General features: G+C 43.0%; 1 protein-coding gene across 5 annotated transcripts in view; it reads left to right on the top strand.

The window, feature by feature from the left end:
- Positions 1-7,304: 7,304 nt before the first annotated feature.
- EIF2AK4 (eukaryotic translation initiation factor 2 alpha kinase 4) overlaps positions 7,305-27,418 on the top strand; it is a 127,669-nt gene continuing 107,555 nt past the window's right edge. For 4 of the 5 annotated variants that reach the window (XR_010731328.1, XR_010731329.1, XM_066277131.1 and 1 more), the window contains exons 1-2: positions 7,305-7,487; positions 24,568-24,680. Coding sequence is in view for 2 of the 5 variants with exons in the window: in XM_066277131.1 (XP_066133228.1) it covers positions 7,344-7,487; positions 24,568-24,680 (257 nt within the window). In the remaining 3 variants the exon portion in view is untranslated. The remainder of the gene's footprint in view (positions 7,488-24,567; positions 24,681-27,418) is intronic. The other variant, XM_066277132.1, reaches the window with a different exon arrangement.

Below are 27,418 nucleotides of genomic sequence, written 5' to 3'. Positions count from 1 at the left end.
GTGCAGTGGATAAAGCATCAACCTGGAATGCTGAGGTTGCTGGTTCGAAACCCTGGACTTGCCTGGTCAAGGCACATATGGGAGTTGACACTTCCTGTTCCTCCCCCTTTCTCTCTCTCTCTCTCTCTCTTCTTTCTAAAATAAATAAATAAAGTCTAAAAAAATTATTAATACAGATCTTCATATATTCCAAGTTATCTCAATATATGGACTGTGAAATGGTTTCCTAGTGTTATAAAGCTATAAATATATCTTCTAATATAGTTTCTCAATTTGTAATAGTCCTCACACTTATAGATTACTCTTAAGCTCATTAAAATATCAAGGAGAGAGCTCAATAGTCTCATACACACAGAGACACACATGCAAATACACACATAGTGATCATAAAGCAACCTGACTACTTGTTGTTGTTTTGTAATAGCAAATATGTCAAAACTAAAATATTCATGAATATTATTACCTTTAAAGAAGTCACTTTGGGAAGCTGTTTAGTTATTGAAGACTATCATGATTTTTTAACACATTTGGGGAATTCCTCTTTTATGGTTAATTTCAGAAGCTGGCATATCCTTTCTTGTATCTCTGATCATAATAAATATGTCCTTTTAAAAAAAAACTTTTTATTTTAATTTATTGATTTCAATGAGAGAGGAAGGGGGAGAGAAAGAGAGAGAAACAGGAACATCAAACTGTTCCTGTATGTGCCCTGACCGGGGATTGAACCGGCAACCTCTACATTTCGGGACATTCTAACCAATCAAGCTATCCAGCCAGGGCAATATGTCCTTTTTTTTAAAAAAATAAATTTTACTGATTTTATTGAGAGAGGAAGGAAGAGAGACAGAGAGACAGGAACATTGATCTGTTCCTGCATGTGCCTTGACCAGGGATCAAACTAGCAACCTCTGCACTTCAGGATAATGAGCTATCCTGCCAGGGTACAGATATGTCCTATAAAAATAAATTTATTATTATTATTATTTTTTTTTTTTCATTTTTCTGAAGCTGGAAACAGGGAGAGACAGTCAGACAGACTCCCGCATGCGCCCGACCGGGATCCACCCGGCACGCCCACCAGGGGCGATGCTCTGCCCACCAGGGGGCGGTGCTCTGCCCATCCTGGGCGTCGCCATGTTGCGACCAGAGCCACTCTAGCGCCTGAGGCAGAGGCCACAGAGCCATCCCAAGCGCCCGGGCTATCTTTGCTCCAATGGAGCCTTGGCTGCGGGAGGGGAAGAGAGAGACAGAGAGGAAAGCGCGGCGGAGGGGTGGAGAAGCAAATAGGCGCTTCTCCTGTGTGCCCTGGCCGGGAATCGAACCCGGGTCCTCCGCACGCTAGGCCGACGCTCTACCGCTGAGCCAACCGGCCAGGGCAAAAATAAATTTATTTTTGAAAGAGCCAAAAATTATCTGGGATCAATTCTTGTGAACTAAGTGATCAAAATAATATCTCCTTTCTAAAAGATGAGATATGATTATAAACTCATGTGACTCACAGTTTGATTTACAAGCAATGGCACAGCTTTGAAATAAAGTATATACTTATTCCAGAATTTAAAGGACAAGATTAAATTGGGTATTTAAATGTGTGAATGCACACAATCATTCATAAAGTGATGCAAAATTATTAAATAATATTTCTTTCATACCTTCTTGAACATGAACAGCTAGCTGTATTACCACTCCTACTTCTGGCTGCCAGGCCATGGAAAGCTGCAAGAAAAAATAATCTTGACCTCTTAGAAGGAGAGGATAAAGAGGGCAGGACGGAAAAATAGTATTCAAAGGAGTGCTGGCTGAAAAATTCCCAAGTTTGGCAAAAATCATAAGCCTATATTTGCCCTGGCCAGTTGGCTTAGTGGTAGAGCATCGGCTCGGTGTGTGGATGTCCCAGGTTCCATTACTGGTCAGGGCACACAGGAGAAGTGCCCATTGTTTCTCCACCCCTACCCCTACCCCTTCTGTCTCTCTCTCCGCCCACAGCCATGGCTTGATTGGTTAGAGTGAGTTGCCCTCAGGAGCTGAAGAAGGTTCTGTGGTCTCTGCCTCAGGCACTATAAAAAAATGGCTCTGTTGCTGAGCAATAGAGCAATGCACCAGATGGGCAGAGCATTGCCCCCTAGTGGGTTTACCGATGGATCCCAGTAGGACGCATGCTGGAGTCTGTCTCTCTGCCTCCCCTCCTCTCACTAAATTAAAAATAAATAAATAAAAATTTAAAATATTCATAAGCCTATAGTTTGAAGAAGCTAAGCAAATCCTAAATAGAATAAATTTAAAGAAATCCACACCAATGGGGGGGGGGCGAGGGGAAATAAGGGGGTGGGGGGAGATATATTTGGTGGGACACTTGAATCTATGTAAAGACAAATTAAAATTATTAGAAAAAAAAGAAATCCACACCAAGACACATCATAGTCAAACTTCTGGACACTATGCCAAAGAAAAAAATCTTGAAAGTAGCCAAAGAGAAGGGCCACATTGCCCACAGAGGAAAAACAATGTGAATGACAGATTTCTCACTAAAACCATGTAGGCCAGAAAAAAAGTGGCATAACATTTTTCAAGTGCAGAAAGGAAAGGACTGCTGACCTAAGATTCTATATCCAGTGCAAATATCCCTAAGGAATGAAAGAGAAAGAAGTTGTAGTTTTAAAATTTGGGATCCAATAACAAAACAATTTGGGAGTTTTCCCTTTGGAAGTTGAGGGTAAATAGCAAGACCAGGAGATACACTTTGGGGGAGCAGGGAAGGCATGGAGAGGTAGAGACTCTTAACTAAAAGACTCATCTAAGGGCTTAGAGTAGACTTGGAGAAATAAGGAAATCTCGGGGTATCCTGACAAATTGTTTCTGAACCCCATTTATACAATGACACTTTAACCAAGTCAGATGTTCCAAGGACTTAGCATTTATCACCTAGGAGCCAGAAAAGGGTCAGTCTTTTATTTGAATTGTACAGTTTGTACATCCTAAGCCTGCTGACTTAAACTTTTATTTCACATAGGGCAACAAAATGCAATTGTGAAAGTTGTTTGGATCCTGATTCTAATAAACCACTGTAAAACAAAACAACTTTTGTCTTTCAATAGCTTAAGTTATAATTGACATTAATAAAGTGCATATATCCATATTGTACAGTTTCATAAATTTTGATGCATGCATATATCTGTGAAATCATCACCACATTCAAGATAATAAATATATCCATCAGCCCCAAGAGTTTCTTGTTCCTCTGGAATCCCTCCCTCCAGCTTATCCCTGTCATCCCTACCCCAGGCAATCACTTATCCTCTGTTACTAAATTCATATCTTTTAGAATTTTATATAAATAAAGTATATACACTTTGCCTGCCTTACTTCACTCAGCATAATTATTCTAAAATTTATCTATGTTATTATTATATAGATAGTATATTTCTTTTTATTGGTGAATAGTATCCAATTGTTTTGATCTATCCCAATTTATTTTTACCTCAATTTGTCCATTACCTGTTGGTGAGCATTTGGATTGTTTCCAGTTTGGGGATTAAGGTACTATGAGTATTCACATACAAGTCTTTGTATGAACATAAGCTTTCATCGTTTTTGGTAATAACTAAGGGTGGAATAGCAGTGTCTTATGATAGGTATATGTTTAACTTTTAAACTAAAACTGCATGATAGACCTAAATGGAAAACCTAAAGCTATAAAACTTCTAGAAGAAAACATAGGGAAAAATCTTTGTGACCTCAGGTTAGGCAAAAATTTCTTGCCTAACAAAAGATATGATGCATAAAAAAAAAAAAAAGATAAACTGAACTTCCTCTAAAGTAAGAACTATACTCTTTGTAAAACACTATTAACAGAATAAAAAGGCAAGCCACAGACTGGGAGAAAATCTTTGTAAGTCATATTTCTGATAAAGGAGTTATTTCCAGAATATATAAATAATTCTCAAAATTCAATAATAAGAAAACAAACAACTTAATTTTTTTTTCCTGACATTGGAAACAGGGAGGCAGTCAGACTCCCACATGCGCCTGACCGGGATCCACCCGGCACGCCCACCAGGGGGCAATGCTCTGCCCATCTGGGGCGTCACTCTGTTGCAACCAGAGCCATTCTAGCACCTAAGGCAGAGGCCACAGAGCCATCCTCAGCACCTGGGCCAACTTTGCTCCAATGGAGCCTTGGCTGCAGGAGGGGAAGAGAGAGACAGAGAGGAAGGAGAGGGGGAGGGGTGGAGAAGCAGATGGGCGCTTCTCCTGTGTGCCCTGGCCGGGAATCGAACCCGGGACTCCTGCACGCCAGGCCGACGCTCTACCACTGAGCCAACTGGCCAGGGCCAACAACTTAATTTTTTAAATTGAAAAAGATTTGAACAGAAGATATATGAATGCAAATAAACACATGAAAAGATTCTCGGCAACATAATTATTAGGGAAATGTAAATTAAGACACGATGAGATACTACTACACATTTATTACAATGTCTAAAATTTAAAAGACTGACAATACCAATTACTGGCAAGGCTGTAGGGTAATTAGAATTCTCATAAACTGGTGGGAATATAAAATAGTTCTACAGCTTTGGAAAAAAGTCAGTGTCTTTTGTTGTATAATTTTGACTACAAAATACTATCAAACTTACATAAAATTTACAAGATTCACCCAAAGAATTCTCATATATCATTCACCTAAATTCCCCAATGGTTGCCATTCTACATTTGACTTATCATCATCTCTATTTTCTGAATCATTTGGGAGTTAATTACATATGCAATAACCATTACCCTTTAAGGCTGCAGTGGAAATTTTCTAATAAGAAGGACATTTTTCTATATGGCCACAGTACCGTTAAAGTTAGGACATTAATACTGATACAGCCCTGGCCAGATAGCTTGGTTGGTTAGAGCATCATACCTAAATTCAGGGGTTGATGATCCCCAGTCAGGGTTAAATTAGGACTAGATCAATGATCATGTCTCTCTCTCTCCCTCCCTCCCTTCCTCTCGCTCCCTAAAAATCAATAAAGTAAATATTAAAAAAAATAAAATAAAAAGCCTGGCCTGTGATAGTGCATTGGATGGAGCATCAACTTGAAACGCTGAGGTCACCGGTTCGAAACCCTGGGCTTGCCCAGTCAAGGCACATAGGACAAGCAACAAGCAAGCAATGAACAACTAAAGTGAAGCAAGAACTATGAGTTTATACTTTTCACTCTCCCCTCTCTTCTCTCTATAAAATCAATAAACAAAATCTTAAAAAAAAAAAAACTGACACAGCCTGACCAGTTGGTGGCGCAGTGGACAGAGCATTGGACTAGGGATGCTGAGGACTCAGGTTTAAAACCGGAGGTCGCCAGCTTGAGCGCAGGCTCATTGCAGGGTCTCTGGCCTGAGCATGGGATCATAGACATGACCCCATGGTCGCTGGCTTGAGCCCAAAAGGTCGCGAATTAAAGCCCAAGGTCGCTGGCTTGAGCAAGGTGTCATTCGCTCCGCTGTAGCCCCCTTATGCCCCCCCGTCAAGGCACATATGAGAAAGCAATCAATGAACAACTAAGGTGTTGCAATGAAGAATTGATGATGCTTCTCATCTCCCTTTCTGTCTGTCCCTTTCTGTTCCTCTCTCGGTCTCTGTCAAAAAAACAAACAACAAAACAGATACAATGTGCCATCTAATCCACAGGTCTGCCTTTACCTCAAATTTTGCTAATTGTTTTGATTATGTTCTTTATAACTCTAGATTCTAACTTTAGGCAAAGAATTTTGAACATAGATTGGGTATTAAATGATGTTAAGTAATTGTTACATTTTTACGCTGTAAGGGTGATATTATTGTATGTTATGTTTGTAAAGTCTTTACCTGTTAGAGATACATACTTAAGTATTTCTAGGAAAAAAAAGATACAATGTTTGAGATTTTCTTTGAGATTCACTCCCAGAGAAGTAGAAAGAAGAGTTGGGGGGGGAAGGGGAGAAATTAAATGAGACTGGAAGGATACCTAATTTTTCAAACTAGATGATGAATACAGGATTTATTATAATATTTCCTCTACTTTTATGTATGTTTGAAAATTTCCATAACCAGGATTTTGTTTTTGTTTTTAATAAAAAGACCAATGGAGAAATTGATGTAAAGGATGGGACTGAAACAACCATATATGTGATTTAGAAACATTACTATGGCTGCAATAGGAAAAAATGGCTTAGATTGGGGCAAGAATGAAGACCAACTGGTCTTCAAGCCATTGAAGACTTCTAGGGAAGAGATGATAGTGGCAGTAGGATGGTGTGAAGTGGCTGGGTTGAAGAAATGGTGACTCTCTGAATGTAAGAACTGAGAGAAAAGGAATCCAGGATCACACTTAATTGGCTTGGACCAATTTAAGGTGGGTAGTACAATTTATTCAGACAGGGATCCCTGGAAAAAGAGTATGTCCATGGAGAGAAGAAGATGGTTTGGGGATGCCATGGGTCAACCTGGTGCATTTGTGTAATCTAGCCAAAACTGAGTAGATAAATGACAGCAAGATACCCAAATAATCATTAGTTAGCAAACAGTACAGGGGTAAACAAGGTAGACAGAAGAAATGTCACTTAAACGTAACTTGATGTAATATGATTATTCTAAATCATGCAGCCTTCACAAGTGACTAAAGTTAAGTGCAGTGACAATGTCTGGGTAGATAAGTTATTTTATGAACTCGAAAAAATATGATTGTTGGCAGAATATTACAGAAAGATCCCTAAATGCACATTAAGTAAACTGGGCATGGAACATAATTGTTTTCATGAGACTGTAGCTCATGAAGATGCCTAAGTGGAAAGACACTTTTCAGTTGAAACTGCAACTGCGAGATCCCTAAAGGTGGGGCTGTAGGGGCAGAGAACATGCAGAGGGTGTGAAATTTATGCTTTAAAGGGATGAGTTTGGCAGTACAAAACTAGAGATAGGGGAGTAGTGGCCATGAATTTTACTCCTGGTGTGCCGGTAAGTGACCTGAAAACCCATCAAAGTCTGCCCTTTAAGATTTTCCTGTCCCTACCCATGACAGGGTGAAGGAATTTCTGTTAAAGAGACTTATTTCGTGAAAACGATGCCATTTGGCGTTAACAATCCTTCCGGATTGACTTGACGGCCCACGTTCCTGCAAATTCTTTGCTCGGGTTCTAGGTCTCCGGCACGGCGCCCCGCCCATCGACCGCCCAGTTTGGAGCGGGTCCACGGCGGGTCCGTGACGTGCGCGGAGCCCCGCCCACGGGCCAGGCCTGACGGCGGATCCCCACCCCGGAGCCCGGTCCCGCCCACCACCACCGCTGCCGGGAGGTCCGGTTTGGGCTGCAGGGTTGCAATGGCTGGGGGTCGTGGGGCCCCCGGGCGCGGCCGGGACGAGCCGCCGGAGAGCTACCCGCAACGACAGGACCACGAACTGCAAGCCCTAGAGGCCATCTACGGCGCCGACTTCCAGGACCTGCGGCCGGACGCGTGCGGACCGGTAGGAACGTGGCTCGTCGGGTGCAGGCTGGCATGCTGCGGCCCAGCCTCCCTCCGCTCGACCTCCCTGGGCCCGGCCGCCTCGGCCTTGCGGGAGCCCAGCCGCCACCCGCTTTAGGACTCTGCAGTTTTTTACCTTTCCCAATTCGACCCACGCGCACTTTCTGCCCTTGTAGTCGCTCGGCGGGTCTCCAGAACCTGCTCCTGGGCCGAATTCTCCAGCCGGGTCTCCAGAACCTGCTCCTGGGCCGAATTCTCCAGCCTTTTTTCCAAGTCGGCTCCTCTCGCTTGCCTAGCACTGCTTCTCATTCCTGCTTACACTCCATAATATCCCTGCTTCCTTCCAATCTTGCCCCCTTTTCCTCCTGAAAGTCCTTGAGTTTGCTACAACAGCGCATTCGAAGGGATCCGTGGCAACTTTGTTTTAGGAACGCTTTTTGGGCGCTTGCACAGACCTTACTGATGGCCTCAGTCAGTCAGAATTCTCTTTAAGTCTCACCCTCCCGTCTGCTCGCGACTGTAGAGGACGTACTCGCTGCTTTACTCCCCGGGCATGCTCCCTATGCTTTCCGGTATGGGGGAATTTTCCTGTACCTTCCTCTACGGCACTTAGCAGAGAGTAGAATACATTCATTTTTAGCTGTAATGGAGGGGAGAGTGTACTGAGTCTAGACATTTTTAAATGTCATTTGGTTTTAAATTTTATTTTCCTTTTTACTTGGAGTAAGTTAGGGCACGTTATAAGCTGGGGATACTTGACAACCAGCCCCCCCCCAATCCTTGAAGAGTTAATTACCGAACTGCTAGGTCTCGGAATATTATCATTTAAAAAGCGGTTTGTCCTTCACCTGCTTTTTATTGTGACATTTCACATCTTTTTTAAAAATAAATACATTTTTATTAATTTTAATGGGGTGACATCAATAAATCGGGGTACATATATTCAAAGAAAACATGTCCAGGTTATCTTGTCATTCAATTATGTTGCATACATTTCACATCTTTTGACCCAACCTTATCTACACATTCAGTATTTCCTCAAGGAATGGGATTTTTTTTTTTTTTTTTTTATAATTTTATTTTTTTAATGGGGTGACATCAATAAATCAGGATACATATATTCAAAGATAACAAGTCCAGGTTATCTTGTCGTTCAATTATGTTGCATACCCACCACCCAAAGTCAGATTGTCCTCTGTCACCTTCTATCTTGTTTTCTTTGTGCCCCTCCCACCCCAAGGAATGGGATTTTGATTACAGGCAATTGGGAATACAGCCCCAGACAAAAGACATAAACCCCTGCCCTCAGGGAACTTCTGTAGTTTTTAATTTCAAGAGTTTTTTTAAACCTGTAATATAAATATTATCCTTAGACTTTCTTATAATAAATAGTAACATAACTTTCTGATGATCTGGTAATTTCTCTGTTTCTAAACACTGAGAACCAGGAAGTTGGCCCAGTAAGCGGCCAAAATAGGTGACACACCTGGACTCCCTGCAGAGGCCCTAAGTCTTCATTCACAGTCAGTTTGTTTCCTTTATGCATGCCTAGTTATCTAGTCCTAAAGCTGAAGAAAAACGGAAAAGAGAAAGGAGCTGCTGGATACCAGTAATCCCAGAATTTATAATAAGGCAGAAGACTAAACAAAATCAAATAAAAACTATGGAACTTAGGCAGAAAAATTCAAATAGCTGTCTGTGGCCTGTGAGCACAAGGCAAGCAGCCTCAACACTTTTTTATAGGCCCCACAGGCAAATAATTGATGGTCATAAGGATTAATGAGAGTGTAGTCATTTAGCAAGTACTTATTATCACCTGCTGTTTGCAGTCTTCAGGGAAATGTTATGCAGCCACATCTTTTATCCAAAACTTTTTAGGACTGATGGCCTTCACAATTCAAAAGTGTTTGCATTCATGTTCTTTTGTGCACATTTCACACCTTACATAACCACTTGCCTTGATGTATTTTGGAGGGTTGGGGGCCAGCATCCAAAATCAAACAACTAAACATGTAACCTGGATAAATAAAACTATTAATAGCCTGTGTCAGTTCAGGCCAAATTTGCTGCCAATAAATTCAGGTCAGAATTTATTGACCTGAATAACTTCAGGTTTTTTAAACTTTCTGAAGTTTTTAAGTTCTTTTTGGGGGATGTGTTATAATGTAGATTTCAGTTTAGTGGCATGTGCATTATTACATTTGCAAATAACTAAACATTTTGGTAGTGAATGCTAAAAATTATTGTACATACCAAAAAGGTTTGGACACCACTAGTTTAAAATATAATTTCCTCTAGTTATAATATGATAGCTATTGCAAACTTCCCTCCCCAGAAGGTTGCTTTGTCTCAAGGCCCACTGTGAGAGTAGTTTTCTTACATTTTCACCAACATTGTATTGAATAGATGTCAAACTTTTTCATCTTTGCTAGTAAGTGGATGAAACATTTTTATTTCTTAATTATATATAGGCTACCTTTGTAAGCAAAGGATTTTTATTTTCTGTGAACTACTTGTTCATGTTCTTTGATTCATTTTTTCCACTGTATTGTATATTTTCTTATGTGTCAGATCTATTTATGTGTTAATAAATTTAGCACTTTGAGTTTATATTGCAAATATTTTCCCTAGTCAGTATGCATTTTGATATATATGTAATTAATGCAATTAAAAAAGCTAACTTAGAATGATCTATTTTTTGTTTTATGGTTCCTATAGGTTTATTTTTTTTAGAAAATATCTCTCTGCCCCATTACTAACAAAAAATGAATTTTTTGGCCCTGGCCGGTTGGCTCAGTGGTAGAGCGTTGGCCTGGCGTGCAGAAGTCCCGGGTTGGATTCCCAGCCAGGGCACACAGGAGAAGCACCCATCTGCTTCTCCACCCCTCCCCCTCTCCTTCCTCTCTGTCTCTCTCTTCCCCTCCCGCAGCCTAGGCTCCACTGGAGCAAAGATGGCCCGGGCGCTGGGGATGGCTCCTCGGCCTCTGCCCCAGGCGCTAGAGTGGCTCTGGTCGCAACAGAGCGACGCCCCTGGTGGGCAGAGCATCGCCCCCTGGTGGGTGTGCCGGGTGGATCCTGGTCGGGCGCATGCGGGAGTCTGACTGTCTCTCCCCGTTTCCGGCTTCAGAAAAATACAGAAAAAAAAAATGAATTTTTTGAGGTTTTCTTTTAAGTTTTTCATGACTTTTATTTTATTTATTTGTTTGTTTGTTTGTTTGTTTGTTTTTAATGTGAAGGAGCTAAGATAGTGCGGCAGATTCCCCCATGTGCCCTGACTGGGATCCACCCGGCAACCACTGTCTAGGGTCAATGCTGGAATACCAGGCTATTTTTAGCACCTGAGGCTGACTGGCTGGGACCAACTGAGCTATCCATAGTGCCTGGGGCCACTCTCGAACCAATTCAGCCACTGGCTGAGGGGAGGGGGGGGAGGAAGAGAGGAAGGGGGAGAGAAGCAGATGGTCACTTCTCTTGTGTGCCCTAACTAGGAATCAAACCCAGGATGCCCATACACCAGGCCAAGGCTCTACCCACTGAGCAACCAGCCAGGGCCGATTAGTTACCTTCTAAACCTGTAAGGAAGGCCCTACCCCACCACCTTCCCCAATACATCTTGGTTGTTAAACTATTTTTAATCAAGTTATATTCAGATCCAGGAGTCCTTGAATGCCCTAATATGAGGTAATGCTTGGTATTTTAAATATATTTTGCATAAAAGCTTCTTCACATATTGGGGAACCTCTCAGCTTGAGAAAAACTGGACAACTATTCTGTTATCTCTAAAATCAGTGTTCCCTGTCTCCCCCCATCCCTCTCAGGGAGCCAATACTGGTTGGGATTAAGTTTAGCACATACGATATAAAATTACAATGTTTGGTTTTTTTGCATGCAAAAGTCTGGAATCTAGGGCTTTTTCTAAATCACTGATTAACCATCTGTAATGTACCTTCATAATCCAAAATAGATGTCTGAACTTCAACCATCATATCTGCATTACAGCCACTTGGAAGGAAAAAGGAACAAAGAAGTTGCATGTGTTAGTTCTTTCATCTTATTGGCCAGAAATGAACTCAATCACTACACTTAGCTCTAAAGGAGACTGATAAATATATCCAGTTAAAAAATCTATTGCTAAGAACTGTCAACTTTTGATTGTTGGCATCAATTCAGTGCTGCCGGGGTCCAGCCCCGGCGGGGGGATCCAGGGGTCCCACAGGAGGAGACGGCGTCGGCGAAAATGGAGTGAGAGAGCCGAATTCTTTTCTTTCTCTTTATTCTCCGGTTAGCATTTACTGCCAGGCATCTCTACCAAATGCTAGTATAGCTCCCTTTTTATACACGCACACCGAGTTACAATCACATGGTGTTAATTATTACTTTTGTTTCACTATGTTTGCATGTTTCCGGATAACAGTTAATTTACATCTATGAGTCACAAATCAGGTAGCAAATCATTCAAAATACAAAATAACTTGAATAGCGATAACAACATCAGTAAAAGCTTTTAAAGTATTAGTCTGTTGTGAGTTAAGGGGCAGAGAGAGAGATTTAGCAGACCACTAACAATGGACCACCGCTTGCTCAGGTAAATGGCCTTGGGTTTATGCAGTGTCCTACTTTTTCTCAAGATTCTAAAAGGCTTGCCTCTAAAGAAATTAACATAACATCAAGAATAGCTTTCATTCAAAGATATGCAGAGTGCACTTGCAAGATAGCCCAACAGCAACACAAGACATTCCATGGATTTCCCTACAAGTTTAAATTTCATGAAAACATCTCATTGAGAAAGCCTAGCAATTGCCTTTAGTCAAAAGACAATTCTCTTAGTAAAACCTTCTTATCTTGCTGACTACGCTCATTCTAGGCCACACAATGGGCCATCCTACTATACCTTATCTAAGATACTATTGTCTAATCAAATATTACTTATTTATTATATTTAAACACTAGTTAAGTTCTGACTCTATTCTTCTCAGAATATACCACTATTTGCAGATCAAAGAAGAAAGGAATGTTTCTCTACTTATCACATGAAAAGGCTAGGGAGGAAAAAATGTTAAGTGAAGGCTGAAGGGTGCTCTGTGCACAGCCACTGCCTCCTAACCATTCACAAGTCAATCTATTCTTTTTAACATGATTAAGAAGGAATTCTCCTACAAACTTAACCCTTTACGAGGGATATCATAGCCAGCCTCTTATGTCTATGAGCCCAGTTCAAGGGGCTTACAGGCTTTTCTGTGGAACTCACACCCTCTGTCTCATTTCCAAAGAAATCACTACGAATCTACAGGGAAAGCACGGTACTATTATCCCTGTGCCACAAATAATAGCACACACCCAGAAAAGGAGGGATATAAGGCCAGATTAATTCAAAAAGTCAAAGGGGGGGAGTATCGTTGTGCCCATCCTTTGTGGTGACTTTGTCACTCCACAGCCATTGGTCTTCACTGCAGTGACTTTGTCACTCCGCAGCCATTGGTCTTCTCTGCTGTGACTTTGTCAATCAGCAGTTTTTGGTCTTCTTCTGCTGTGACCTTGTCAGCCAGCAGTTGTGGGTCTTCTCCTGCTGTGACCTTGTCAGCCAGCAGTTGTGGGTCTTCTCCTGCTGTGACCTTGTCAGCCAGCAGTTGTGGGTCGGCTCCCGACACAGTGCCATCAGGAATTCCCAGTTTGGGTGCGGTGAAGAAGGAAACTTTATTCAGTGTGAACAGCTCAGTGTGCTACACCATGGCTGTGCAGCAGGCCCCTTTCCAGATAGACCAGGGGTCAGGAACCTATGGATCGTGAGCCAGATGTGGCTCTTTTGATGGCTCCATCTGGCTCACAGACAAATCTTTAATAAAAAAATAATGTTAAAAATATAAAACATTCTCATGTATTACAATCCATTCATTTCCTACTGTTCATGGTTGCAGGTGGCTGGAGCCAATCACAGCTGTCCTCCGGGACAACAACAAATTTTTATTGGATAATGCGTAAGATATACGGGTCATTGTATGGCTCTCACGGAATTGGTCACTGTATGGTTCTCACGGAATTACATTTTAAAATATGTGGTGTTCATAGCTCTCTCAGCTAAAAAGGTTCCCGACCCCTGAATAGACAGTTCTGTTCTGCTCCTTGATGGTCTTCTCTGCTATGCTTCATGCTAATCTGTTCTGCTCTGCTCTGGTGAGAAATTTTTGGAGTTTTGGCTTACCTGTGAAATGAAGTCTTCAGTCTTTCATAGAAAGGGAAAATGCACTCTTAGAGCTAGATGTGAGCTGGCTTATATACACACAGAAGTCCCCGTTCCTGGTCCTTGATTGGTCTCCTCACACAAGTGGGGACTCCAAATCTTCCCAGTTGGATTGGTCCAAAAGGTACTATCCTGATTGATCAGAATGTACTCTGATTGGTAGGTGAAGATGTTGCTGGGGTTATAGCTGCGGCAGCTTCAATTGGATGGGCAAGCTTCAGTCCTATGAGTTGAAATAGAATTCTAGCCCTAGCCAAATAACTTGGTTGGTTAGAGCATCGTCCAGATGCCGGTTCAATCCCCAGTCAGAGCACATACAGGAACAGATGCTCCCGTCTCTCTCTTGCTCTCTTTCTCTCTCTAAAATCAATAAAATAAACATTAAAAAAAAAAAGAGCCTGACCAGGCAGTGGCGCAGTGGATAGAGCGTCGGACTGGGATGCCGAGGACCCAGATTCGAGACCCCGAGGTCGCCAGCTTGAACGTGGGCTCATCTGGTTTGAGCAAAAGCTCGCCAACTTGGACCCAGGGTTGCTGGCTCGAGCGAAGGGTTACTCGGTCTGCTGAAGGCCCACGGTCAGGGCACATGTGAGAAGGCAATCAATGAGCAACTGAGGTGTCACAATGCGCAATGAAAAACTAATGATTAATGCTTCTCATCTCTCCGTTCCTGTCTGTCTGTCCCTGTCTAGCCCTCTCTCTGACTTTCTCTCTGTCTCTGTTAAAAGAAAGAAAGAAGGAAGGAAGGAAGGAAGGAAGGAAGGAAGGAAGGAAGGAAGGAAGGAAGGAAGGAAGGAAGGAAGGAAAGGAGGGAGGGAGAGAGAGAGAAAGGAAAGAAAGAAAGAAAGAAAGAGAAAGGAAGGAAGGAAGGAGAGAGAAAGAGAAAGAAAGAAAGAAAGAAAGAAAGAAAGAAAGAAAGAAAGAAAGAAAGAAAAGAAAAGAAAAGAAGGAATGAAAAGAAAAGAAAAGGAAGAAACCCTGGTCAGTTGGTTCAGTGGTAAAGCATCAGCCTAGCATGTGGATGTCCTGGGTTCAATTCCCAGTCAGGGCACACAGGAGAAGTGACCATCTGCTTCTCCACTCCTCCCTTCTTTCCCTCTCTTTCTCCCCCTCTCCCATAGCCATGGCTTGATTGGTTCAAGTACATGGACCTGAGTGCTGAGGATGGCTCTGTGGAGCCTCTACTTTAGGCACTAAAAATAACTCAGTTGTGAGCATTGGTCCAAATGGGCAGAGCATTGGCCCATGAGACAGTGGTTGCCAGCTGGACCCAGGTTGGGGCACATGCAGGAGTCTATCTTCCCTCCTCTCACTTGGAAAGACGAAAGAAAAAAAAAGAAATAGTATTTCCAGAGCTCCTTTATAGGGGCTGGCTCAGGTGGCAGAAACACAATACAGGCAGGCACTTCAGTGCAGAGGCAGGTGGATCAGTGCAGGCTTCTCCATGAAGTGCAGTTTGCAAGAGAGGCCCCTGTTTAGAAGTGGCTGCTGGGCTCTGTTTTCTAAGATTTGATCCCAGATGGCCACCAGAAGCTCTTCTTAGTACATATGTTCTTTCCCGATGCACAGAAATAAAGGAAGAGTGGACATTGGGAAACAATTAATAAGCTCTGCTGAGGAATACCCTGAAGTCTGTGTCCTTTGGAGAGGAATATCACTCTAGTCTGGTTAGACTATCATCAGCCAAAGATAAAAGCCTTCAGAGTAGTCAGTCACCTGGTAGCTACAGTGCCCTGCTTTTTGGGTTGGCTTCATTTGGTACTCGGATCCAGACAAATTGTGAGGTTTTTGGTCAATCATGCACCATTCCTCAGTGGCCTTGGGTCTGTTCCTTTATCCAGGTCACCATCACTGGACTCCCTGTGCCTCTTAAACCTGAAAGCTTTATGCATTTAGGAGCCTTCACTTTTTATCAAAACTCTTTCCTCTTTCCTAAGAGTTTGATTGGATATTATCTGGGCTCACCACATTGTCACTGCTGTCCTCGTGGTGGTGCTGTGTTGTGGAGTAAATGGAACTCTAAGCCTGCATGTGTTATATGGCTGGTCCAGCCCATGAGGGTTTGTAGAATTTTAACTACTTTTGGGGGCTGGCTGAGAGAGGCCTTCTTCCCTGAGGGTTGCCAGCAATTCTTAACTAGATTTATGGTGTTTTATTAAACATTCCCTTTAGTAAAAGAGTATCTTCAAAATGTGTAGTCCTCCAATTTGCCTCTTTTTGCTGAAGCCTGCTTCTTATTTCAGAGACTTGGGGCATAAAGTGAAGGCCTCCCCTGTACCATTTCCCAAGAAGGTTAGTTACATTCAGATATACTCTTTACTTCCTACATTAAGATGAAAGAGAATAGGCCCTGGCCGGTTGACTCAGTGGTAGAGGGTCGGCCTGGTGTGTGGAAGTCCTGGGTTCAATTCCTGGCCAGGGCACACAGGAGAAGTGCCTCTTTGCTTCTCCACCCTTCCCCCTCTCCTTCCTCTCTGTCTCTCTTCCCCTCCCACAGCCAAGGCTCCATTGTGAGCAAAGTTGGCCCAGGAGCTGAGGAGGGCTCCATGGCCTCTGCCTCAGGCGCTAGAATGGCTCCAGTTGCAACGGAGCAACTCCCCAGATGAGCAGAGCATCACCCCCTGGTGGGCGTGCCGGGTGGATCCCAGGCCGGTGCATGCAGGAGTCTGTCTGACTGCCTTCCCTCTTCTAACTTTGAAAAAATAGCGCCAAAAAAAAAAAAAAGATGAAAGAGAATGTTAAACCAGATTTATTATCGTATATATGCAGAGATAACTCAATTCCTGTGGTATATGTTGTATATATGTTACAAGTTCGTTACCCTGCTAGGCTCAAGAAAGGCCTATTCTTTGGTTTGCCTTTGTAGTTTCTACTTATACAGCTTGCTGATGATTATAGTTCTGCTTATATTTTATGATACTTGCTTCTGTAGAGGGCTACTCCAACTCTGTTGCTTCAAAAACAGAAGATGTGCCATTTTTCCTGGGTGATGTGCTTGCATTTTAACATTCCAACTTACCTCTTTCACATTGGGCTTGTCAGGACTTGAATGTTTTAGTTTAAGAAGACCATCTGAATGGCATTTTCCCTCATTTTCTTACCATATTTCTTTTGCCTCTTTTCCTCAGTCGATACGGATTTAGAGCAGCAATATTCTCATTTCTCATTTATTGTTTAGAAATAAAGTTGTGGGTTTGTTTTTTGGGTTTTCTTGGTTGTGGGTTTGTTTTTTTTTTGGTGACAGAGACAGAGCAAGACAGAGAGAGATACAGATTGGGATAGACAGACAGGAAGGGAGAGAGATGAGAAACATCAGTTCTTTGTTGCGGCACCTTAGTTCATTGATCACTTGCTCATATGTGCCTTGACCCAGGGGGCTGCAGCAGAGCGAGTGACTCCCTTGCTCAAACCAGATAAGCCCACGCTCAAGCTGGCAACCTTGAGGCCTTGAACCTGGGGCCTCTGCATCCCAGTCCCACGCTCTACCCTCTGTGCCACCGCCTGGTCAGGCTAGAAATAAAATTTTCTAAACAGCTTTGGTTGACAGCCAAATGAGAAAATGAAAGGCCAACTAGTATATATGTGAAGATATATTAGCATGAGGTGAACTGACCTTTCTTAGGATAAGACTGAGTTCTACTCTATTTTTGTACTTCTTCCTACTTTGGTACTAAAATATTCTGCATTTTCTAAAATGATATATGAAGTAAGGAGGGAACAAAACAGTACTTTTTTTTTTTTTTTTACAGGGACAGAGAGTCAGAGAGAGAGACAGATAGGGACAGACAGACAGGAACGGAGAGAGATGAGAAGCATCAATCATCAGTTTTTCGTTGTGACACCTTAGTTGTTCATTGATTGCTTTCTCATATGTGCCTTGACCGCAAGCCTTCAGCAGACCAAGTAACCCCTTGCTCGAGCCAGCGACCTTGGGTCCAAGCTGGTGAGCTTTTTATTTTTTTATTTTTTGCTCAAGCCGGATGAGCCTGCGCTCAAGCTGGCGACCTTGAGGTCTCTTATCTGGGTCCTTCCTCATCCCATTCCGACGCTCTATCCACTGCACCACTGCCTGGTCAGACAAAACAGTACTTTCTTGACAAAATTTAAGTTGATGATCATAATGTCTCTTCAAAATGTGTGGCATGTTTATGAGATGAGAAAACCTGTAAAGATTTGATCTGGTAAAAATAAAACAGTAAAATTTTGTTTGAATCTAAGTAGCCTTTCAGCTTTGCCGCGGACCAGCGTGGCTCCTAATAACAGTGCGGAATTGAGGAAACACACTTGTCAAAACAAAACCGATGGGACCAGGAGGACTCTTCAAACTGCCTGGCAGTATCTGAGTGCCTCATAGCCCCAGTTCGCTTTATTATATAGACCAGGGGTCTCAAACTCGCGGCCCACCGAACAATTTTGTGCGGCCCGCAGACTAATCCACAGGCTTACTTAATTTTATCCAAAATATTTTGAACTTCGTGGATTAGTCTGCGGGCCGCACAAAATTGTTCAGCAGGCCGCATGCGGCCCGTGGGCCTCGGGTTTGAGACCCCTGATATAGACCTATGCAAATCAAGGACCCTGATACAAAGTTGCACATCAAAGGCTAAGACAGGAACTCTCCCAAGGCAAAAAACAGGATACACTAGTGAAATTTACAAACATCTGAAACAAACAAAGAGTCAGAGGAAGGGCATGTATATTGCTTCCTGCAACCCAAGGAAGCAAGTGGAGTGGGTGCAAATACTCAGCATCAAAGCCAAATATGGAGATGGAGAGGGGAGAACTTAGCCTTTTGCTAAGCCTCGAATCTATAATGGCTTCCTGCCATTAACGGTCCACAACACAGCTTTTACATCTCTGAAATGGAAATACATAAGCTCTCTGCTTCACTGGATTGTTAGAAAATGAGTAACGATAACATAGTAAAGACTATTTGGCATGATTTACATCAGAATAATCCAAGGTGGTGTTTGGAGGTAAGGGTGATATATAGATACATAATATTAGCCTTAAATTGATAATTGTTGAAACTGTCTGGCAGGTGCAAGATGTTGGTTTTATCATTATCAACTTTTGTTTGCGAATTTCCATAATAAAAAGTGTTCCCAAAAGAGAGCCTATTTAAGGAGACAGGTCAAGGCAATACTATTTCCTTTTCTTTTTAGCAACTGAAATGCTTCCTATGCTTAAGTCTATGTAATATATAAAGCAGATAACAGCTGGCCTGGCCTGGTTGGAGGGGACCAGGAGGCTTGGAGGCCCGTTAGTTCAGTCTCAGCCTTGCCCCTTTAAGGTGTCTTAGAGGAAACCCACCAGGCTCTTGTTTTTTTTCTCCTGTTCTTCTGTCACTCCAGAAGACAAGCTACATCTCCCATCAAATACCAAAGCCTGGTCTGTCTCTGTCATGCCCAGGATTCATCGCCTTCTGCCCTCTTCAGATCCTAATTTTGTCTCTTTCCCGCTCTTCCATAACATTCCCACCAACTTCTTCGCATGCTCTAGTATCTCCTGTCTTCACAACAGAACAAAAGAAATTTCTCCTTCGATTTCACACCCCTCTCTGTCTATGGCCCCATTCTGTGCCCCCCTTAATGGCCAAACTCAAACCTGCTTGAAAGAGTTGTCTGTCTAGACTTGCTGTGTTCCCTTTCTTCCTCACCAGCATTTGCTGCTCATCCCACTAGAGTCTGCATTCAGTGCCCACAAACCCATTCTTGTCCAGATCACCCACCGTCCCCACATTACCCCATCACTGGATGCTCTCTGTCCTCACCCTGCTCAGCCTCCAGGAGCATTGCGATAAGACACTTTCCTTCTGACTTGGCTGGATGGCTCAGCTGGCTAGAGTGTTGTCCCAAAGTGCAGAGGTTGCCAGTTCGCTCCCCAATCAGAGCACATACAGGAACAGATAGATCTTTCTTTCTCTCTCTCTCTCTCTCTCTCAAATCAATAAATGTTTTAAAAAACCTTTTTTTTTTTTTTAAAAAAAGGACACTTTTCTTCTGATTTCCTCCCTTGAGGCCAGTCTCTTTGTCAGCTTTACCTCAAATCCACCTTTTTATTTCTCCTTTGCCACCAACACTAAATTATTTTAAAAGCTTTTGACTTCTGTTCTTACTCTTCCCTGTTCATTCTTTACTCAGCCACCACAATGGTCTTTTAAAATATATGTTAGATCATATTTCCATCTTAAAACCCATCTTAAAAAGACAAATATTTTAGCTGGCTGACAAGGCCCACTGTGATCCTACCATTCCCTACCACACCTGCCACCCTGTAGTACTCCAGCCCGCTGGGAACTACTAGTGTCATGTGGAAAACACCTACTCAAGGCACAAACGTGTCAAGAGGAAGAGGGGGAGGCCTGCCAAGGGAGACAAAGAAGACCTCCCGAATCTCCTTCTCCCTTAGCTTTTATTGATCAGAGCAGAACAGAGGTAACAGAATTACAAGGGAGGGATATCAGGTGATTAGTGGAAAGAATGATTAATGGCTATTTGGCTGACATGGAGAAAGGGCTAATTTGGGTCAGTACATTCTTTTTCTTTTGCTAACTAACAAGCACAAAGGAGGGGACAATCTAGAATCTCTAGGCTAAATTTCTAAAGCCCTTTCTCGTGCATTCCTTTGTGTCTGCACAGAGGTCACTTACTCACACAGTTTCTTGGTGTTTGCATCCACGAAACGTTCACTCAGGGCTTTTAACTAAAGTCCCCCAATACAAGTCATAGAGGGTTCAGGGTTAGATGGGTGATTCCTTACATTCTACCTGGCCTCCCCTATTTCTCCTGTGTTCCAGACATGCTGGTCTCCTTTTGTTTTTCAGAATACACCAATCTCTTTCTTGCTTTGAGTCTCTTTACATGCTTTTTTCCCTTTTCTGGAATGCTCTTTCTCTGGCCTGTCTCAGCTTGTGCAGCATCGCAAATAGGTTTTCCCTGATGACCACGTCCAGGCATGTTGCCTCCCACCCACCACCACGCATTCTCTAGATAGAGTGTAGGGGAGGCAAAACTTGCCCTTACAGTCTCCAGCTGGGTCTGAGAACTAAATTGACATAAAACAGGTTAACAGAAGAAAAGCATACAGATTATTACATGTACTGTACTAGGAAGCCCCATAGGAAAATGAAGACCCAAAGGAGAGGCTAAAGTGTTTATATAGTAGGTTGAACATAGGCAGTTGTGAAAATGTAACTAAAATATATGGGGAGACGAAATAAGTTATTTTAGCAAGATCTGTATAGCATTCTCTTGGCCTCAACTTCCTGTCTTGGTTATAAGAATGTTCCTTTCTGGTATAGGAGGGCACATTTCACGTGGGAGTTTTATCTCTTGCTTTCAGGATGAAAAAAGAAGGTCAGAGTGCCCTTTCTGTTCCTGCTGTTTTCAAGCCCCTTTAACTCAAAATAATCCTTATGCTTAAGTGACATAATTTGGGGTGGCCTATTCTGTCACCCTTCCAGTGCATCATACCATCTCTTCAATAACACTTTTGAAACTTGTACTTATATACGTATTGTTTGTTTTCCCTACAAGACGGGAAGTTCCATGACAGTTAGAACTTCTGTTTTCTCACCTCTGCGTGCTAACAATGTCTTACAGTCAGTGCTCAGTAAGCGTGGGTGACTAGGTGTGATGGATGAATGAATGGATAAAAGACCTTGCGGATCACGGATGTTTAACCCTCCCTAGGACCACATTCACAGAATTGTGCTTTCTTGGAGCCTTACCATGGCTTTTGCCAAGGATTATTATAAAGCCATATAAAAACTAAGCTTACATATTTTATACACATAGTTAATGAGAACTTTATCATGTAATTCAGGGTACCATATGTAAGGCTTATGTTACACTTTTCTGCTAGAGTTTAGCATTGCAAAGTACTACTTTGTTGTCCCTGAAAGAATTTTCATATTCTGTCTTTTTGGTAAAATGTGATAAAATGTCACATGTCTCTTTTGGCCCTGGTAGCCTGGACATTGTAAGACGAAGTTGAGGCAACAAGTCAAGTCCCAGCAACTCAGATTGGCTGATGAAAAAGACACAGGTTTGGGAGTCAGAGTTGCATTAAATTTCAGCCCTATCACTGTTTATCTGTAAATAAGAAACTGAAAGTCTCTGAGCCTGAGCTGCTCCATCTGTAAAATGGAGACAGCACCTACCTTGCAGAGTTGGTAAAGTGCCTGGACTGTATGAGTACACGTTTCTTCCCTCAGCCTCTCTTTTCTCATGATACATAGATAATATAAACCACCTCAAATCTATTTCTTGGGAAAAGTGTACTTAAGCCTGACCAGGCAGTGGCACAGTAGATAGAGCATTGCCTGGGATGCTGAGGACCCAGGTTTGAAACCAAAGGTTGTCAACTTGAGCGTGGGATCATAGACATGATTTCATGGTCGCTAACTTGAGCCCAGGGTCACTGGTTGGAGCAAGGGGTCACAGGCTCAGTTGGAGCCCCCTGGTCAAGGCATGTATGAGAAAGCAATCAATAAACAACTAAGGTGCCACAACTGTGAGTTGATGCTTCTCATTTCTCTCTCTTCCTGTCTACTTATCCCTGTCTGTCTCACTCTCTATCTCTCAAAAAAAAAAAAAAAAAAAAGTGTACTATAAAGCTAGTAGCCGCCTGGCCCATGCAGGTTCACATTTGATTCAGACAGACGGTAATGAAACAACGGAGCCAAGAACTGGTGGGCCATTACCTTTAATCCTAGCTCGCACCCGGCAGGAAAGAAATAAACACAGTGGGAAAACACTTCCCTTTCCATTCAGGTCTCCAAAGCCAATGACTTATCTGAGTTTCCTAGAATCAAAGGTTTCTACCTCACCAGCCTTATTCACCTTTGTTCCCCATCTCCTCTCTGCACAAATGGGTTTCTCCTTCAGCACTCCGCCATCTTGGCTGCTTCTCCTCTGCAATGTTAATTTCAGGAACTGAGAGAGAGAGTGAGCCTCCAGTCTGCCCAATTTTATAGTATAGAAATCAGCCTGACCTGTGGTGGCGCAGTGGATAACGCGTCAACCTGGAAATGCTGAGGTCGCCGGTTTGAAACCTTGGGCTTGCCTGGTCAAGGCACATATGGGAGTTGATGTTTCCAGCTCCTCCCCCCTTCTCTCTCTCTCTTCTTCTCTCTCTCCTCTCTAAAAATGAATAAAGAAAAAAAAAGTATAGAAATCAAAATCTTTAAGCCAATATACAAACAAGGAAGTCTCTGACACAAAGCCACTTAATCTGAGGCTTAAATGGGATTCCTTATAAGAGTGCACCACTCCACATCATGCAACAGTCAAGGGTGTGGGAAAAAGCTTAGTGTTGAGAAGATTTTAGGACTAAAAGGGTGGGAAAGGCTTAGTCTTAAAACTAAGCCTTAGGCTATGAGAACCCTGCCTGCTCACAGCCTGTCCCCCACACCCAATGCAAACTATAAGCGAACAAACATATACATCATATTTGCAAACTTATTTGACCACATCTACTTAATACATTTTTTAAAATAGAGTATTTCATTATTTGGTAAAAAAAAAAGTTGATTGAAAGCTTATATGCGACAATTTTAGAAGAGCTCTCAGATTTCCATGTCAAGGGTTTCACTTATTATTCTTAGTATTCAATTCTCAAGTGAAATATCCTCTGACCCACCTGTCTGAATATCTTCACCCCACCACTGTGTTTCATTACTCTGCCATATTGTGTGTGTGTGTGTGTGTGTGTGAGAGAGAGAGAGAGAGAGAGAGAGACAGGCAGGCAGGCAGGCAGACCGGAAGGGAGAAAGATGAGAAGTACCAGTTCTTCCTAGTGCGCCACCTCCTGGTCAGGCACTCTGCCATATTTTCTTTACAGCACTCACCACTACTGGAAAGTAGTCACTTGTCTTCTAGTTAATAATATACTTGGGTCCCTGTCAGTCTGAAGTTACCCCTGTACTTCCAGCCTCTAGAACTGCACCGAGAAAGACATAATCACACTCAGTAACATTTATTTATTTATTTATTTATTTATTTATTTATTTATTTATTTGCATTTTTCCGAAGCTGGAAACGGAGGCAGTCAGACAGACTCCCGCATGCACCCGACCGGGATCCACCTGGCATGCCCACCAGGGGGCGATGCTCTGCCCCTCTGGAGCATTGCTCTGTTGCATCCAGAGCCATCCTAGCGCCTGAGGCAGAGGCCACAGAGCCATCCTCAGCACCCGGGCCATCTTTGCTCCAATGGAGCCTCGGCTGCGGGAGGGGAAGAGAGAGACAGAGAGGAAGGAGGGGTGGAGAAGCAGATGGGCGCTTCTCCTGTGTGCCCTGGCAGGGAAGCAAACCCAGGACTCCTGCACGCCAGGCCGACACTCTACCACTGAGCCAACCAGCCACGGCCCACACTCAGTAACATGTGAATGAATGGAAGCTACATGGAACATTTTGGTTCACTCCTTAATGTAACTGAAAAGGAAAATGCATTCTGCCTAGCACAGGTTTTATTTTTAACCTATGTTTTAGGAAAATATGGCCAAACACTGTATCAAATATAATTACATGTAACACTTAAAAAGTATGGTTTTTTTAAAAAAACTCCTATTTTATTTTATTTTATTTATTGGTTAATTTTTAGAGAGACAGAGAAAGAGAGAAAAGGAAGCATTTCTTTTTTTTTCCACTTAGTCATGCACTCACTAGTTGCTTCCCATATGTGTCCTGATCAGGGATCGAACCCGCAACCTTGTTTTTTCTGGATGGCTCTCTAAGCTAACTGGTTACAGCTGAAAAGTAGAACTTTTGAACTAAGATGATCATTATCTTATTAATGATTGGCTCTCTAGATTAAAATTTTTTTTTTTCTTTTTTAGGTCAAAGAGCCTCCTGAAATCAATTTAGTTTTGTACCCCCAGGGCCTGGCTGGTGAAGAAGTATATGTAAAAGTGGATTTGAGGGTTAGATGCCCACCAACTTATCCAGATGTGTAAGTACATCATAAATAGCTGTGATGTGATTTCAGTTCTCTGTTTTGACCGCATAGAAACAGGTAGAAATAAATAGTATTTTCTCCTATCTGCCACCTTTCCATTTAAAATTTCATATCCTATCACTTGTATTTCATTAAAACTATATCAACAATAGACATTTTCATAAAACCCATCTCATGTTAAGTCTGCTTCCAGTTATTGAATAGTCATTGCAGATACTAATATTTGCTCCATGACTAATTACTTCTTTTGATGTGTTAACTTTTTTTTTTTAATTATTTTGACAGACAGAGAGTCAGAGAGAGGGACAGACAGGAAGGGAGAGAGATGAGAAGCATCAGTTCTTCATTGCACACCTTAGTTGTTCACTGATTGCTTTCTCATATGTGCCTTGACTAGGGGGCTACAGCCAAGCGATTGACCTCTTCTTGCTCAAGCAAGCAACCTTGGCCTCAAGCCAGCAACCTTGGGCTTCAAGCCAGTGACCTTTGGACTCAAGCCAGTGACCATGGGGTCACGTCTATGATCCCACACTCAAGCCAGCAAACCCATACTCAAGCTGGTGAGCCTGTGCTCAAGTCAGATGAGCCCATGCTCAAGCTGGTGACCTCAAGGTTTTGAACCTGGGTCCTCTGCCTCCCAGTCCTACGCTCTATTCACTGTGCCACTGCCTGGTCAGGCTTGATGTGTTAACTTTTATTTAATTCTTCATAAACTGAGAAGAGGAACAATCTAGAAGAAGAGGATAAAGGCATGTTAACTTGTATATTTAGGTTTTCCTTTTATTTTTTTAATTAGCGAGAGAGACAGACAAGTCAAAAAGGAAAGAGATGAGAAGCATCACCTCATAGTTGCATCACTCCAGTTGTTCATTGATTGCTTCACATACATCCCTTGACCGGGGGCGGAGGGCGCGCTCAAACTGAGCCAGTGTCCTCTTGCTTAAGCTGGCTTGCCAGGATCATATTGATGTTCCTGCGCTCAAGCTGGTGAACCTGCACTCAAGGCCGCAACCTCGAGATTTTGAACCTGGGACCTCAGTGTCCCAGGTTGACACTCGATCTACTTTGCCACCACCAGTCAGGCATGACTTCTTAATTTTTAAAAAAATAATTATGCAAGGCTTGGCTTGGGGGAACGATTAAATCCTTTGAGACGATATATTTCAGGAGCTTTCTTTTTCTGCACAGTAATCCTTGCTGTCACTGTGAGAGAATCCTGAGTTAGATGGACCATGCATAGTATTGGGGCTATGTGGTATTTTTTTTTCTCATACATATAAACTTCTTTCTTTCAGATTCCCATCTATCCAAATAGGTAATTATTGTAGCAGCCTATCGCAACTGAAGCATTGAGAGAACTCGAACTCAGAGATAATGAGTAGTAAAGGGCATGCTACGATGAAATACCATGAATTACTCAGAAATGCTTGGTAGGAAGTAGAGTCCTACCTACATTGTTTAATGTCAGCGAGTTGCTATTGGAAGTTTATTGGTTGGGAATGAAAGGAAACCCAAGAGCTGGCTGTGCACTCTCCTTGAGTGTACTATGTTGAGTCTCACTTGGGCATGGTAGGGATGAAGAGGAGCATAGGAGCGTATTAGGTATCTTTGAAAGAGACAGAGCTTGGCCCTGGCCGGTTGGCTCAGCGGTAGAGCGTCGGCCTGGCATGCGGGGGACCCGGGTTCAATTCCTGGCCAGCGCACATAGGAGAAGCGCCCATTTGCTTCTCCACCCCCACCCCCTCCTTCCTCTCTGTCTATCTCTTCCCCTCCCGCAGCCAAGGCTCCATTGGAGCAAAGATGGCCTGGGCGCTGGGGATGGCTCCTTGGCCTCTGCCCCAGGCGCTAGAGTGGCTCTGGTTGCGGCAAAGCAACGCCCCTCCGGGGCAAAGCATCGCCCCCTGGTGGGCAGAGCGTCGCCCCTGGTGGGCGTGCTGGGTTGGGCGCATGCGGAAGTCTGTCTGACTGTCTCTCCTCGTTTCCAGCTTCAGAAAGAAAAAAAAAAAGAAAGAGACAGAGCTTGCAAAGTATGTAGGACTAGATCTATACATGAGTGAGTGAGCATTTTCCACCTCATTTACAAACAAAGTGAATGACTGCACCCAGCATGTTACGGGAATACTAGCTGGACCATCGTGGCTCCACATTATTCTTGTCCTGCTTGATGTTAGAGCACACATACTACAGCAAAGCACTTGGCCTCTTGCAGGTCAGCATCAAACCTGGGTTAACTGATGTTGGGGTCAAACCAGAATTGAGCATTACCATGCAAGGGAGTATGTGGTTAAATTATAGACTGGAGGCACACACACACCAACTAGGGTGATATTTTTTTAATGTGGTAAAATAGTTGATGTGGAAAATTTTTATCAAATTGTAAAACAGAAATCAGAGACAAGGACTTGGGAGATACTGGGATCAAGCCCCAGTCGGTCTGATCATCTTGAGGGTAGGGCCCCTGACAGCTCTGTTGCTCCCCATGGCCTACAGGGGGATCTATGACGAGCACTGTGTCAACTGAGCTGCTGGGGTGTCATTGAAATCCTTTGTGTTTTGTTTTTGGTTTTTCTTTTCCAAGTAAGAGGAGGAGAGGCAGAGAGACAGACTCCTGCATGCACCCCGACCTGGATCCACCCAGCAACCCCTATCTGGGACCCATGCTCTGGCCATTTGGGGCCATGCTGGTCATGAGCTATTTTTAGCACCTGAGGTGGAGGCTCTAGGGAGGCATC

This window comes from Saccopteryx bilineata, chromosome 4 (genome assembly GCF_036850765.1).
Source record: "Saccopteryx bilineata isolate mSacBil1 chromosome 4, mSacBil1_pri_phased_curated, whole genome shotgun sequence".
NCBI lineage: Eukaryota > Metazoa > Chordata > Mammalia > Chiroptera > Emballonuridae > Saccopteryx > Saccopteryx bilineata.
This window is presented reverse-complemented; position numbering and strand designations above follow the sequence as displayed.